General features: G+C 40.7%; 1 protein-coding gene across 1 annotated transcript in view; it reads left to right on the forward strand.

Moving 5' to 3' along the window:
• CALCOCO2 (calcium binding and coiled-coil domain 2) overlaps positions 1-16,260 on the forward strand; it is a 41,533-nt gene that overhangs the window by 17,543 nt on the left and 7,730 nt on the right. Inside the window, exons 5-13 of the mRNA XM_060780858.2 lie at positions 2,296-2,421; positions 3,513-3,638; positions 6,349-6,507; positions 8,054-8,181; positions 9,834-9,924; positions 12,193-12,315; positions 13,314-13,400; positions 14,450-14,573; positions 16,078-16,103. Coding sequence (XP_060636841.2) covers positions 2,296-2,421; positions 3,513-3,638; positions 6,349-6,507; positions 8,054-8,181; positions 9,834-9,924; positions 12,193-12,315; positions 13,314-13,400; positions 14,450-14,573; positions 16,078-16,103 — 990 coding nt within the window. The remainder of the gene's footprint in view (positions 1-2,295; positions 2,422-3,512; positions 3,639-6,348; positions 6,508-8,053; positions 8,182-9,833; positions 9,925-12,192; positions 12,316-13,313; positions 13,401-14,449; positions 14,574-16,077; positions 16,104-16,260) is intronic.

Raw genomic sequence — 16,260 nt, forward strand, 5'->3', positions numbered from 1 at the left:
TTCTGATTCCTACAATCCTATATCATTATGATTTTAATTGTTTATTGTTATTGTTTCTATACGGTTTATACTATATGTAATTGTTTTTGACTGTATTTTATCTTGTGGGGTATTGATTGCCAAATGTAAACTGCCTCGAGTTGCTTCTGGCCTGAGAGGGGCGGTATACAAGCATAGTAAATAAATAAAATAAATAAATCATTGGCTATGGTGGGTAGGGATAATGGGAGTTTTAGGCCAAGATGCCTGGCAGAAGAGTTCCCATCTCTGATATAGTCCTTGAGACTGAGGCCCCTTCCACACAGTTGAATAAAATCCCACATTATCTGCCTTGAACTGGAATATATGGCAGTGTGGACTCAGATAACCCAGTTCAAAGCGGATTTTGGGGGATTTTCTGCCTGGATATTCTGAGGGCCCTTCCACAAATCCCTATACCTCAGAATATAGGAAGAAAATCCCACAATATCTGCTTTGAACTGGGTTATCTGAGTCCACACTCAGATAATGTGGGATTTTCTGCCTTGGTATTCTGGGATATAGGGCTGTGTGGAAGGGCCCAAGGAAAGAAAGCATCCCAGACAGAATTAGGGACAGGGTCGTGTCATTTGGGAGACTGTGGTAGTGGTGAAGTTAAAGGAGCAAAGTTTTCTGATGCTTCTAACACAAGTGTTGCATGCCATTGTGGAGAGATCAGATTTTGCTGACACATCTCTTCAGCCAGCCAAGTGTTGAGAAGCAGCCCAGAGAGAGCACATCTGTTCAGTGTCGAGTACTTTGGCTTAATCCCAGCGTTTGACATTGTGAGCAGCTGTGGTCTCTGAAGGGTCTTCTTCCAGTCCTCCTTATGTCACCTAGTGACTTGCTCAAGAGGGATATCCCTATACATGTGTTGGCCCCATCTGTCCTTTCTTTGCAAAGAACATAATCATTCCCTCGCTGTACATCTCTTGTTCTTGCTATTGTCTTTTGGCTGCATAATTTGGGTCAAATTTTATGTGACAAGAAATAGAACATCAAGGAATAGAACATCAACTCACTGAAAGAACTAACTTTCAGTGAATCGTGCTAAGTTCACCATCTGTATTGACGAGTTTCCCACAATAATTGTGTTTATTAAATGTTTTAAACATGTTTATTTATGCCTTATTGTAAAGTGGGGTTTATAGGTTATTGTTATATGTATTGTTTACTTTTATTGTTTTAAAATGTTGTGAGCCACTTTGGGTCCCGTTTAGGGAGAAGAGATTTATTATTATTATTTGAAACACAACAAGATTAGTACACAGCAGACAAGATCACTCTGGTGGCTCTTGTATTGGATGACACATTGGACTCTTCCCAAGAGTCTAGGATTGTGTGATGTATCAGTGAATAGTGTGTGCAGATCCAGTAGGGCGGCCTTTTGCAGGTGACAGATGGTAATTTTGTCAACACCGATTGTGTTTAAGTGCAGGCCAAGGTCTTTAGGTACTGCACCCAGTGTGCCAATCACCACCGAGACCACCTTGACTTGCTTGTGCCAGAGTATCTGCAGTTCAATCTTTAATTCCTCGTATAATTTTAGCTTTTCCCGTAGTTTATCTTCAATCCTGCTGTTGCCTGGGATTGCAACGTTGACGATCCATACCATGTTTTTAAACATGATTGTGAGGTTGTGCTCCAGAACTCTGTCAGTCTGAATTTGGAAGTTTGACGTGTTCATTTTCCATAACTTTTTCAGGCTTGTGATCTCACCAGTTCTTTGTCACAGTCAGATGGTATTTGTGGCACAACTTCCAAAGAATCATCTGAGCAACAATGTTATGCCTCAGCTTGTAGACGGTTTATTATTATTATTAGGGTTTCTCTTCCTTTATTTAGTGGATGAAATAGGAGAAAGACATTTTTTTTCATCAGGAGTATTCAAAGCTCCCTGTCTATGTCTTAAAAGCACCCGAAGAGGATAGGGGTGAAATTTCCTAATTGCCTTTCCTTCCCTTCTATCAGAATTTTTAAAAACTGACACCATTTCTCACAGAGTATGGTTTGGCCATAAGTCTCTCTCAACCTGATACCCTTCAGATATTTTGGACTGCAATTCTACCAGTACTTGGCCATAGACCATGCTGGGTAGGGATGATGGGAGTTGGAATCCAGAACACTAAATTGCTTCAGCTTTTGCCTTGTCACATCCCTTGGGGCTCATTGACTAGAAACTTGTTATAGATGTTCCTTCTGAAGAACCACCTGTGCCTTTGGGGAGAGTTGTACTGTGTTGTGGACTCATGTGTTGATAATGTTTGCTTGCACCAGGGAGAAGTAGAGGAGATTGAGCAACAAAATACAACCTTGCTTCAGGAAAACCAGAATCTGAAAGAGAAACAAGCAAGCCTCCAGGAACAGAATGAGGATTTGCAGAAGAAACTCAGAGTTGCAGAGGTATTTTTTATTCTAAAACACATAAAAATCAAATGGCAAGGAACTCTTAAGCCCCTGCATGGCGAAAAAGAACATAGATCAAACGCTGTCAAACTTGGGGCTCATTAACCAGAACCTTGGAATAGATGCTCCTCTTGAAGAACCAGCTTATCTCCCTTCCTTCTAAGGCTTCTAACAGAACCTAAGATAATCTGGCTGGAATTTGAAGGCAAATGTTGTCAAAGAGATTATGGGGAAGCAACGTTACTATTGCTGGAGATATGGTATGTACAAAGGGACATATTTTCATTTATAGTGGGACTGCCCCATGCTTAGGAGTTTCTGAAACAATATATTTAAGGAAATAGGGAACATTATAGGACTAAACATCACCCTCGATGCTAAGTTAGCATTACGAATGGCTGCCACAAAGTTGAACTTGGAAAGGGGGAAAAAGAACTGGTGATTATTTTACTCACAGTGGCAAGACTTATAATTGCAAGGAATTGGCAGATAGTAACCAATCTTACTCTGGAAGCATGGTACAGGGAGGTATGGAACATAGCCTTAAATGACAAACTATCAATGGAAATGGGGGTGTTCAGGGGGGAAATTAAATGATCAGAATTTGATTCATATTGGTCGGTTTTCATTAAATATATTTTAGAGAGTGATAAGGGAAAACAATACAACCTTGTCGATCAGGATTTTGGATATGACATTTGTTTACTTATTCGTTCAGTCACTTCCGACTCTTCGTGACCTCATGAACCAGCCCACGCCAGATCTCCCTGTCAGCCGTGGCCACCCCCAGCTCCAGAGTCAAGTCAGTCACATGAAGGATACCATCCTTTGTTTACTGGTTGACTCATAAATTTATGGCAAAGAAAAATATACTTGTTTAGGCCTTGGTGGTGGGGTTATGCGTTTGTAAAATGTTCATAGTTTTGTATTTAGTGTTCTGTTTACACTGTAAACTGTTAATGTATGCAAATAAAATTTATATTAAAAAAGAAAAGAACCAGCTGTACCTTTGGGCAGAGTAGTGTTGACTCTTGGAGACCTGTGTTGATAATATTCAAGTTGTGATTATTTGTTTATTTTTATACCAGGGAGGAATGAAGGAGACTATGCAACAAAATACAGCTTTGCTTCAAGAAAACCAGAAACTGAAAGAGAAACAATTGAGCCTCCAGAAGCAGAATGAGGATTTGCAGAAAAAAGTCACGGTTGCAGAGGTATTTTTATTGTACAACATATAAACATGAAATTGCAGGGAACTCTGAAGAAAGAAATCTGACCCATAGGAGGACCTGGAAGCACCATGCAGCTACGCATCACTTTTGGCCCATTTCCACTTCACATCATTGACTATGTAGTTCAAAACAGGTAGAGGATCAAAGGTTCGCCATAGGTTCCCTGTTGCGTTTGAAGGGGAATTTAAATCTCCCTTCTCTTGCTGTGATAACTCCTCATGTCAAAGAGTGATATTCTTTTGGTAGTTCCCCCACTGAAATGAAAAAAGGAAAAGACAAGAGGGGAGGAGTGTTAAATTCTCCTTCCATCTGAGTCTGTAAATTCACAGGCCTGTAAAATTGGACATCATGATTTTTAAAAAAATGCTGGTTTTATCAGAATGTGGTGTTCTAAATCCCAAAAAATTACCTCAGGTTTGCATGCAGCTTTTTCACAGTGTTGTAATATGTGAGCGAATGAAATTAGAAGTGATATTTGGGAAGGAATTGTGTGTGGTATGACTTTTTGGTTTGTGTTTTTTTATTTTAAAAAACACCATTCATAGTAGCACTTCAATACAACAAAACTGGAGAGCTGCACGATTCCAAATCCTGCACACTAGGCTTTTGTAGTATAGTTGGGTTTGTTTTTTTTGTTTTTTGCTAAATACTGGGTTGCTGTGAGTTTTCCGGGCTATATGGCCATATTCCAGAAGCATTCTCTCCTGACGTTTTGCCCACATTTATAGCAGGCATCCTCAGAGGTTGTGAGATCTGCTGGAAACTAGGCAGTGAGGTTTATATATCTATGGAATGTCCAAGAGAGAAAGAACTCTTGTCTGCTTGAGGCTAGTGTGAATGTTGAAATTGGCCACCAACAGATCTATGCATAAACCCCACTTGACTAGTTTCCAACAGACCTCACAACCTCTGAGGATGCCTGTCATAGATGTGGGCAAAACGTCAGGAGAGAATGATTCTGGAACATGGCCATAAAATCTAGCACACCACAATACATTGCAGGCCCCAAACTTATGCCATTTGCATTCAAGGAAATCTGCAGGATTGGTGCAAAGGCACATTTAACAGCCTGAGTTGCTTGACCATTAATGTTCTAGAAAAAGCAAATTTCTTAATAATCGACATTGTGTATTTTAACTGCAACTATATTGTGTATTTAACGCAACTGGCATTGTGTATTTAAACATTGCGCCCCTGGTGGCGCAGTGGGTTATACCAGGGGTCCTCAAACTTTTTTAAAATAGATGGCCAGTTCACAGTCCTTGGGGGGCCAGAAAATTTGGAAAAAAAACTTGAATGAATTCCTATGCACACTGCACATATCTTATTTGTAGTTCAAAAAACAATACAATAATTAAAATGAAGAACAATTTTAACAAATATAAACTTATTAGTATTTCAATGGGAAGTGTGGGCCTGCTTTTGTCTGATGAGATAGGGTTGTTGTTGTTGTGTTCTTTCAAGTCGTTTCAGACTTAGGTTGACTCTGAGCAAGGGCCGGGTAAATGACGGAGGGCCATATCCGGCCCCCGGGCCTTAGTTTGAGGACCCCTGGGTTAAACTCTTGTTCCGGCAGGACTGAAGACAGGTCGTAGGTTCAAATCCAGGGAGAGCATGGATGAGCTCCCTCTGTCAGCTCTGGCTCCCTATGCGGGGACATGAGAGAAGCCTCCCACAAGGATGGTAAAACATCAAAACATCCGGGTGTCCCCTGAGCAACCTCCTTATAGATGGCCAATTCTCTCACATCAGAAGCGACTTGCAGTTTCTCAAGTCACTCCTGACACAAACACACACACACACACACACCTGTAACTATATAGAGTAGGGGTAGGCAAATGCAGTTGGATTGAAGCTTCTATCTTAGCCAGTATAGCCAATGTAGGGGAGCATTTGAAGTTGCAACTGTCGCCCCGTCTACACTGTCAGATAACCCAGATTATAAAAGTACATAATCCACATTATCTGCTTTCATAGAATCATAGGAGTTGGAAGAGACACCTCATGGGCCATCCAGTCCAACCCCCTACCAAGAAGCAGGAATACTGCATTCAAAGCACTCCTGGCAGATGGCCATCCAGCCTCTGTTTAAAAGCTTCCAAAGAGGGAGCCTCCACCACACTCCTGGGCAGAGAGTTCCATTGCTGAACAGCTCTCACAGTCAGGAAGTTCTTCCTCATGTTCAGATGGAATCTCCTTTCTTGTAGTTTGAAGCCATTATCCCCTTGCATCCTAGTCTCCAGGGATGCAGAAAACAAGCTTGCTCCCTCCTCCCTATGACTTCCTTTCATATATTTATACATGGCTATCGTATCTCCTCTCAGCCTTCTCTTCTTCAGGCTAAACATGCCCAGCTTCTTAAGCCGCTCCTCATAGGGCTTGTCCTCCAGACGCTTGATCATTTTAGTCACCCTCCTCTGGACACATTCCAGCTTGTCAATATCTCTCTATGCTGTCATATAATCCAGCAGATAATCTGGATTTTATATGGCAGTGTAGAAAGGCCTGACAGATGGTTAGATGTGGCTTCCAGATACTGACTGCAGCTCTCATCATTTCTGAGCATTAGCCATGCTGGTTGAGGTTGAATGGATATCGAACCCAATGAAATCTGAGGTCCATAACTGCCAGCCTGTCACATGTTTGCTATATTCTTAAACATCAGTGTCTTCCCTGTATTGTGTGTATCCAGGAGGAGAAAAAGAAATTTGACGAAAAAGTCCGTCTGCTGCAGACTGGGACGATGGAGCTTCAGAGAGCTCAGGACCGACAGGCTTTAGAGATAACCTCTGCTCAAACTGAACTTGCTGCTGCCATGGAAAATAATATCAAACTGCAGAAGGAAAAGGAGGTAAACACAGCGAGCACATTCTCTGGGGTTAGGGGCACAGGACCCTCATGAAAGTTTTATAATGCAAATAAAGACATTTATTTATTTAACTCAAGATAATACTTCTCTAGGAATTTCTGCTAAGGTGCTGTAGTCGACTTCTGCTGGAAATGGACTGCAAAATCTCACTGGATGACCTAGAGCAGTCGTTCTCAACCTGTGAGTCCCCAGGTGTTTTGGCCTACAACTCCCAGAAATCCCAGCCAGTTTACCAGCTGTTAGGATTTCTGGTAATTGAAGGCCGAAACATCTGGAGACCCACAGGGTGAGAAACACTGACCTAGAAGTTCTTGGAGTGGTAGCCTCTAGGAATCTTTAGATCTTCCAGTGTGACTCTGTGGTCTGACTTCTGGAAGATTCCCAGAGACAACATTTTAATCAACTCCACAAATAACCGAATTGGCAAAAGTCAGACCTGCAAATGTGGTGGGATGTCTCTAATTGAATATGAGATGTTATAGTAGAAAGGCTAATAGGCTAGGTGAAAATGGCATCTCGGTGGGGAAAAAAAGAAGAGGGAAAGGATTTAAAAAAAAAGAAATATGTAATACTGTGTAGACACGCTGGAATGCTACAAAATAGAAAAAAGTGATCCCTGGAAAAGTTAAATATGTTGGCACAATGTTAATGAAACTTTTGATTATGATTTCGGACATCTTTCAATGTATGCAAATTGGGTTTTTGCAGTTGTCCATGCCTGTGTATGTAAAATAGTCAGAAAGCTCAGAGAGTACTTTGTTGCCTGCTCCCATTCTTACGTGTTTTTTTTAATTGATGTGATATCAGTATGTATTTGGACATACTCTGAAACTCTCTTGATCATGAAGATATATATAATATATATTTCCTGCCTTGTAAGGAATTCCCCCCCCCCAAAAAAAAGATTCATTGGGATTTTTATTTTTTTTGCATTTGATATGGGGGAGGGGGAGAAGTAGCTGATGACACTATTGCTGTTATCTAGATGGAAACAGTTCTAGTTAGGAATAGTTTACATTGATTTTCCTTTGAAAATGTCTTGAACTCGAGTGAATGGTAAAGTATGTTATACTTATTTTGCGCAAGTTGCCATCTGCATACAGATCTAGACATGTCTCATTATTTCTGAATGTATATTTTCTGATTATATATGAGATTGTGTCAAATAATTAACAAAAAAATAAAGGATAATAATAATAATAATAATAATAATAATAATAATAATAACCCAAACAAAACAAACAAAATGGCATCTCGGAAGGGATAATGTTAATTTTTTAATGTGAGTAATGCATAATGTGAATCTGTTTTGATCTTTAATAATAACAATAAAACATTATTTATAGCCCACCACCATCTCCCATAGCGACTCGGGGTGACTTTTAAAATAGCACACAGTGGTGCCATACAACACATAACATGTAAGACATCAACATTTAAAATCTTTGCACATGTCCAATAGTTTTTAGCTTTCCTATGATGGGGCAACTCCCATTATTCAATTCTGTCTACTCTTCTTACTTTTCAGGTTCTTGAAAAAAGCTTGGATAACTTAAGGCTCAATAATGAGAAAGTCAATGAAGAAGTCAGTCGCTTAAAAAAGCAGGTTACTCTTCTGGAAACACAGAGCAATTCTGCAGAGACAGCACTCTGCCAGTGAGCCCATCTATTTTTTTTATCATGGTTTTGATTGCAAGTTGACACCATACTTTCTCATAGCTAATGAATTGAGGCAATCCTTGGACTAGTTAGCTTATTTTGTTTTCTCTGATTTCAGACTACAGGACTAGATTGTTTTCAATGACCATACTTAAGTTTTAGATCAAGTCTGCACAACCTGTGGCCCTCCAGGTGTTTACAAGGCTATTCCAACTCCCAGAAGCCCTAGCCAGCTTGTCCGGTAGACGGAAAACCTGGAGGGCCATAGGTTGGGCAATCTTGGTTTAGTGTATAAATGCATCCAGTATGTGAGACTGAATCATACTGCGGCTTCATGTTAAGGATTCTGCTCCCAAAACCAGAAAACACCCATGAATATTTTCTCTATATATCTCCAATACAGTATATTGTCTTTATGAAATGTTAATCTAAGGGAGAGATTTGTTTTAAATTCAGGAGACATTCCCAGAAGACATAAGCAGAGAACATACACCTGCAACTCCCACCATTCATAGTAGCACTTCAATCCAACAAAACTGGAGAGCTGCACGATTCCAAACCCTGCACACTAGGCTTTTGTAGTATGGTTGTTTTTTGTTTTTTGTTTTTTTTGTTTTTTTTTTGCTAAATACTGGGTTGCTGTGAGTTTTCCGGGCTATATGGCCATATTCCAGAAGCATTCTCTCCTGACGTTTTGCCCACATTTATAGCAGGCATCCTCAGAGGTTGTGTGGTCTGCTGGAAACTAGGCAGTGAGGTTTATATAGCTATGGAATGTCCAGGGTGGAAGAAAGAACTCTTGTCTGCTTGAGGCAAGTGTGAATGTTGAAATTGGCCACCAACAGATATATAAATAAACCCCACTTGACTAGTTTCCAACAGACCTCACAACCTCTGAGGATGCCTGCCATAGATGTGGACAAAATGTCAGGAGAGAATGATTCTGGAACATGGCCATATAGCCCGGAAAACTCACAGCAACCCTGTATTTAGCAAAAAAAACAAAAAACAAAAACAAAAAAAACCCCTATATTACAAAGGGGAAATCCTTTGTTGGAAGGTATTAGCTGGCCCTGATTGTTTCTTGTCTGGATTTCCCCTGTTTAATGAGTGTTTTTCTTTATTTACTGGCTTTGAAGCTACAAGGCTATTCAGTGTTAATCAATGTGGCCAATCACTGGGTTGCTGTGAGTTTTCCGGGCTGTATGGCCATGTCCCAGAAGCATTCTCTCCTGATGTTTCACCTGCATCTATGGCAGGCATCCTCAGAGGTTGTGAGGTCTGTTGGAAACTAGGAAACACACCTATCTCAAACAGACAAGAGTTCTTTCTCCCATCCTGGACATTCCACAGATATATAAACCCATTTTTTCTAGTTTCCAACAGACCTCACAACCTCTGAGGATGCCTGCCATAGATGTGGGCAAAATGTTAGGAGAGAATGCTTCTGGAACATGGCCATACAGCCTGGAAAACTCACAGCAACCCATGATTCTGGCTACAAAAGCCTTTGACAACACTGCTTTTGCTATAATAACATAATCACCCTTGAAATTGTTAAATCAATTATATGGTTCTAAGAACTTGGGTGCTGTATACACTCAATAAATAGCTCGAAGATTAATCCACATTGTTCTGTTTCCAAACAGGGTCAAAGAAGAGAGAGAAAATATATTGATTGAACAGGAACAGCTGCAAAAGAAGCTTAAAACCACCCTGAGTCATATGGATCAGCTTCAGGTAAGGAAGGATATCTGAATATTTTCTTGAAATTTACAAACCATAGGGATCTTAGGTGTTTAGGAAGTGAATGTAGGCTCTTCAGAAGACTCTTCCTTTGGAGAACCCTAAGTAAATTTGAACTTTAATGGACAGGGCTGAATAATACACATTTGCTATTTTACCTTTTGCTTATTTGATTATTTATGGATTTGATCTAAATGTTCACCCTAACAATCTCTCTACATCTTCAGTGTGACTCTGTGATCAACTTCCTCTGGCCATGTTGGAAAACTTAAAGTTTCCTAGAGAGAACATCTCTCAAGAGATTTCTAGGTCCTCCAGTGCAATTCCATGTTCCTCTTCCAGGAGATGTGGACAATAGAGTCATGCTGGAAGACCTGAACGTTCTCAAAGAGGTGTTTTCTTGGATTTAAAAAAAAGTAATTTATTTGTGTTGTCAAAGGCTTTCATGGTCGGAATCACTGGGTTGTTGTGAGTTTTCCAGGCTGTATGGCCATGTTCCAGAAGCATTCTCTCCTGACAGTTTGCTCACATCTATGGCAGGCATCCTCAGAGGTTGTGAGGTCTGTTGGAAACTAGGCAAGTGAGGTTTATTTATATATCTGCTGGTGGCTAATTTAAACATTCACACTTGCCTCAAGCAGATGAGTTCTTTCTCCCACCCTGGACCTTCCACAGATATAAACCTCACTCGCCTAGTTTCCAACAGACCTCACAACCTCTGAGGATACCTGCTATAAATGTGGGAAAAACGACAGGAGAGAATGCTTCTGGAACATGGCCATACAGTCTGGAAAACTCACAGTAGCCCAGTAATTTCTTTATTCAGTTTTTTTTCCACTTTCATGATGGTCCTGTATCCTTAACCCCAGCAATTGTGGAGGGATGACTGTGCACCCAACTACATAATTTATGGTTAATCTCACTCACAAACCAAGGCCGATTCTTCATTCCAGCTAACCACAAATTGATAGTTGATTTATAGCTACTACCGCAGCCAGGACTGAGGAACTGGCCCTGATGCCAGATACTTTCTATCTGATTATTACAGTGCATGTTGAAATGGTGACCATAATGGAATGACTTTCCAAGTCATTTTCTGAGCTGTTTAAAAATATCTCCAGCACTTGTTGACTGACTTTTAGTTCACAATTCTAGTGCTCCATAGAGTGGTTTCTTTCATTGTTTTAGTAATAAGGAACCACTGAAGCAATGTGAGATGCTTCTCAATTCTGTAGAAGATGTATAACGGGTGTTGCCTTCCAGTTGTTGACAGATCAGAATTCCTATCACCCTTAGCCAGCATGGCTAGCAGTAAAGGATGATGGGAGTTGTAGTCCAAACAAATCTGGAGCAGCCCCACATTGCCCACCCTAGTGTAGTTCTTTCTTCAAGAATTGGAGGTTAATATTGAATTTGATCATTTTGGTTCCATGTAGAAAAAGTGAACAAAACATAAAAAGAACCCTGTTGGGTTAGATAGAAGCATTATATTCTGCAATCACAGTGACTAACAGCTGCCTCTGGAAAACACATAAACAGGATTTGTGCTAAATAGCCCGCATTTGTTTATATTCTCCAGGAAAGGGTATTGAATAGCCTACAGTCTCTTTTAAGCATTTTCAAACTTGAAAGGGAAAAGTAGAAAAGTCAACATTATTTTTGCACACTTATTATGTTCTTGGTCTCCACCTCTTTCACCAGGTCTTTTTTTTTTTCTTATATAAGGTTTCTCTTTTTGTTTCTAAGGGCCCTTCCAGACAGGCCCTATATCCCAGGATTTGATCCCAGGTTTTCTGCATTAAAATGCATTATATGAGTCCGCACTGCCAGATAATCTGAGATAAATAGAAAACCTGGGATCAGATTCTGGGATATAGGGCCTGTCTAGAAGGACTCTTAAAGGCTTTCCCCTGACATTAAGTAAGTCTAGTCGTGTCCGACTCTGGCAGGTGGTGCTCATTTCAATTTCTAAGCCAAAGAGCTGGCGTTGTCCGTAGACACCTCCAAGACCATGTGGCCAGCATGACTGCATGGAGCGCTGTAACCTTCTTGCCAAGGCAGTACCTATTGATCTACTCACATTTGCATGTCTTTGAACTGCTATGTTGGCAGAAGCTGGACCAGAAGGGCCCTTAGTGATCCCATAATTCTAAATCTGGAAATGCTACCAAAATTCCAGGGGGTTACCTTTTGAGTCTTAATTGTTCATAATTTGTGTAATTTGTGTTTTGGGAAGCACACACATTTGTTGTTTCATCTCAGTCAAAGCTGCAGAGTCAACAGAAAGAAGCGGGAGATCTGCAGCGTGTAGTTCAAGACAAATCCAGGCACCTGGAACAACTGAAGGAAGAGAGTCGTACATTAAATGCAGCTTTGCTCAGACAAGTAAGCTGGCCTTACCCTTCCTTTAATGCAGATCAATGGCTTTCAAATTGTTTTGGGGGGATTTCCCAGGCAGTGGAGACCTATGATAGGTCCATCTGAACTTGGAAATGACTGAATGTACACAAGGATCAGCACCTGGATCTCCCTACCAATAAACTCTAACACAATTTAAACAGGAGATCTTATGATTGATCTGAAAGTTTACCATGCAAAGATTTTGTCCTTCTAAGAAAGGATGATCTCAACTTGTCATGGATAGTCATGTTTAATATCTACATGAAGCCGCTGGGTGAGATCATCCGGAGTTTCGGGGTACGGTGTCATCTGTACGCAGATGATGTCCAACTCTGTCACTCCTTTCCACCTGCTACTAAGGAGGCTGTCGAGGTCCTGAACCGGTGCCTGGCCGCTGTAACGGTCTGGATGAGGGCGAACAAATTGAAATTGAATCCAGACAAGACAGAGGTACTCCTGGTCAGTCGCAAGGCCGAACAGGGTATAGGCTGTTTAAGAAGGCATTTGATCAAGAAGTGCAATGACTGGTAATTTGACCATAGGAACGGAACAACGGAAATGATATTGGATTGTGGGTTTGACGATGAGACGACTCGGAATGGATTTTGTAGTAATGTTGATGTTGATGTTTTGATAAGATGTTTTTTGATAATGATGAATTGTGGATTATTTTACACTATGTTTTGTAATTTGCACTTGTTTTCCATGTTGTACACCGCAATGAGTCGCCCTTGGGCTGAGAATTGCGGTCTATAAGCGCAGTAAATAAATAAATAAATAAATAGTCTGAGAGAGTGTGATTGGTCCAAGGTCATTCACAGGATAAGGTGAAAAAAGTCCAGGGATAAAAACTGGATGTGTGTCTGGATATATGGCATGGGCTGATCCATGAGGTCATGAAGAGTCGGAAGCAACTGAACGAATGAACAACAAATACATGCTCTTTATTACCATTAAAAATGGCATTTTTTCTATTTCCTCAGCAAAATTTGGAGGAGGAACTGAAAGAGAAAACACTGCTGTTTCAGACTCTGCAGAAGGAAATCAATGAAAAGGAAAAGGAGAATCAGGTACACATTTTGTCAAGTGAGAGTTGAGGATGATCACACCCCATTTTATGGGGCAAAACATTAAAAAGGAGGTGGGAATGCATTATAATTTATCCTTAAGAGGTTATTATAGAAGGGTCTGGCAATCCACGGAAACACCATTAAAAAGCTGTCAACACAGATCACTAATACTATGTACAGCAGTGATTCTCAACCTTGGGTCTCCAGATGTTTTTGGCCTACAACTCCCAGAAATCCCAGCCAGTTTACCAGCGATTAGGATTTCTGGGAATTCTAGCCAAAAACATCTGGAGACCCCAGGTTGAGAACCACTGATGTACAGTATATGTGATCAAGGTGCAAATTAAGGAATGCTAAAACGAGAGAACAGATTGATGCATTAGGAACTTCTGTGCCTGTGTTGCAAAGCTACTTTGAAGGACACTGAAAAACAGCCCCCATTAATAGACTAGTGACAGCAATACCTAATATTATATTTAAAGTTCATATGTAGTCACACCTGCCTTAATTTCTTTGCCAGCATCCCTATATTTCTTTCTCTCCTATCACTTGATGCAGGGTTGTTTCCTGTCTCCCACTCCACTTTCATTTGTTTGTGCTCCAACTAAAATATAATCTCAACCGCTTCATCAAAAAGGATTTTGGCTCATTATGTTCCTTTAGAGAAGAATAGATTGTCCAACATTCCCAGACAAGACGACAGAAAAGAAATTGATTTTATTCAGCTGTGTGGAAGGGTCTTCAATGTTGGTCAAGACTGGTGGGGGCTGATGAGAGTTGGGGCCCATCTACATTGCCATATAATGCAGTTTGAAACTGCGTTATATGGTCAGTGTAGTGCAATTCAATGCATTATATGGTAGAATAGATGGGGGGCTTGGATTTCTACAACTTCTAAAAGGCCACATGTTTTCCAAACCTAAAATAAAATGTTCTTCCAGAGCTTCATTTTCTATATCTCAGGTACAGTCAACCATTTTGGGCCTAACAACTGACAACCCATACGTTTGGAAGACACTGACTTCTTATTCTATCACTTGTTTTTGCAGTGTTTAAGAAGGGAAAATGAAGGACTGATGGTACACCTTCCAGAAATGATAGATCATCCACCAGCTGGGCTCTTAACTCAGTCAGCAGAACATTCAGGTCTTTTATTTGGGAATCCATATTCTGGTGAGTATATTAGGATAGCCAGGCTTTTGGCGTGTGTGTGTGTGTGTGTCAGGAGCAACTTGAGAAACTGCAAATTGCTTCTGGTGTGAGATAATTGGCTGCCTGCAAGGATGTTGCTCAGGGGACACCCAAATGTTTTAACTTCTGGTAAGAGGCTTCTCTCACGTCCCTGCATGATAAGCTGGATCTGACAGTCAGGAGCTTACCCCACTCCCCAGATTCAAACCATGGACCTTTCAGCCAGCAGTCCTGCTGGGACAAGGGTTTAACCCTTTGTGCCGCCAGGGGCTCCTCAGTGCAGCCAGTTGAGATCAAGGGCGAGGAATGCCTCTCTAGGAATTGTTAGGTCCTTTGGAATCTTATGGAAATTGACTATAGAATTGCAATGGGGACCTAGAGAGTTCTAGAGGTACTCTTAGAGGTTAAAGTGTTGGGAAATTGCAATCTAACATCCGAAGAGCATGAGATTGGAGAAGGATACAGCAGTTTTGGTCTGATTAATTTAAGGTTTGAGGCTTCTGGGGAAAAGACAATAGTGTCGTCCTGTGGTTCCCCATTTGTGCCAAAATGTATTTAGTTCTGTTTTAGGAGCTTATCGCATGAGCTTATCGCACTGGAGCCCCCGGTGGCGCAGTGAGTTAAACCCTTGTGCCAGCAGGACTGAAGACCGACATTGGGACATCCCCTGGGCAACGTCTTTGCAGACGGCCAATTCTCTCACACCAGAAGCGACTTGCAGTTTCTCAAGTCGCTCCTGACACGACACATAAAAAAAACCGCATGAGGCAGGCAAACTGCAATTACAGTGCCTTTTGCTGGGACTTAAAACAAAAAACAAAACCACAATCTGTTTATGACTTTTTTTGGTAAGATAAATGCCTTCCAACAGTCCCCCACTGGGGAGCAATAGAAGAGGAATGATACCATGTGATAAGTCCCACTGTATAGAATACATGTTATTACAATCTACCTGCCTTATGTGATACAGTTCTGAAATAAAATAGCTTCTGCATTGTCTTCCTTGAAACATTTTAAAATTATTGTGCACTGGACTTTCTTTCTCTGGAGGCTTTTAAACAGAGGCTGGATGGCCATCTGGCAGGAGTGCTTTTCTTTTATCTTTTGTTTTGTGTTCCTGCATGGCAGGAGTTGGACTGGATGATTCTATGATTAACCAACTTTTGAATATCTGCCTTAAACCAATTTACTGGGCGGGGGGGGGGGGGGGGAGTTGTTGCATTTTGCATTCTGGGATTAACTTTTATGTATTCTATCTATAAGAAAAAAACATTTAAGAAATATAATCCCGAAATGATAAGGTGACATTTAGGAGAAGAGACCTATCATCATAACCACAGAGTCGACTGTAAAACAGAGATTATTTCTTCTATTCCTCTGGTTTCATCTTAATGTTCCATTATTTTCTTTCCTGTTGTTTTCCCTTTTCTTTTTTTGTTCCCAATTTGTCTTATTGGGCCTAAAAATATTATCTTTTGTTTTGCAGCCCCAGAGATTCCTGAAACAGATTTGGTAAGTAAGAGTAGGATTTTTGATGTGTTTTCATGGATTTTTGGGAAATAATTTCAGTGTCATTGTTGAAGCTTGTTCTGTTTTCTTCCAGGCCCTAAGACCTTGCAGTCCTAACTAGATACCATTTATACTAATTATTTCTTAACAGCCCTGTATC

Source organism: Anolis sagrei, chromosome 6, assembly GCF_037176765.1.
Source record: "Anolis sagrei isolate rAnoSag1 chromosome 6, rAnoSag1.mat, whole genome shotgun sequence".
In the NCBI taxonomy this organism is placed as follows: domain Eukaryota; kingdom Metazoa; phylum Chordata; class Lepidosauria; order Squamata; family Dactyloidae; genus Anolis; species Anolis sagrei.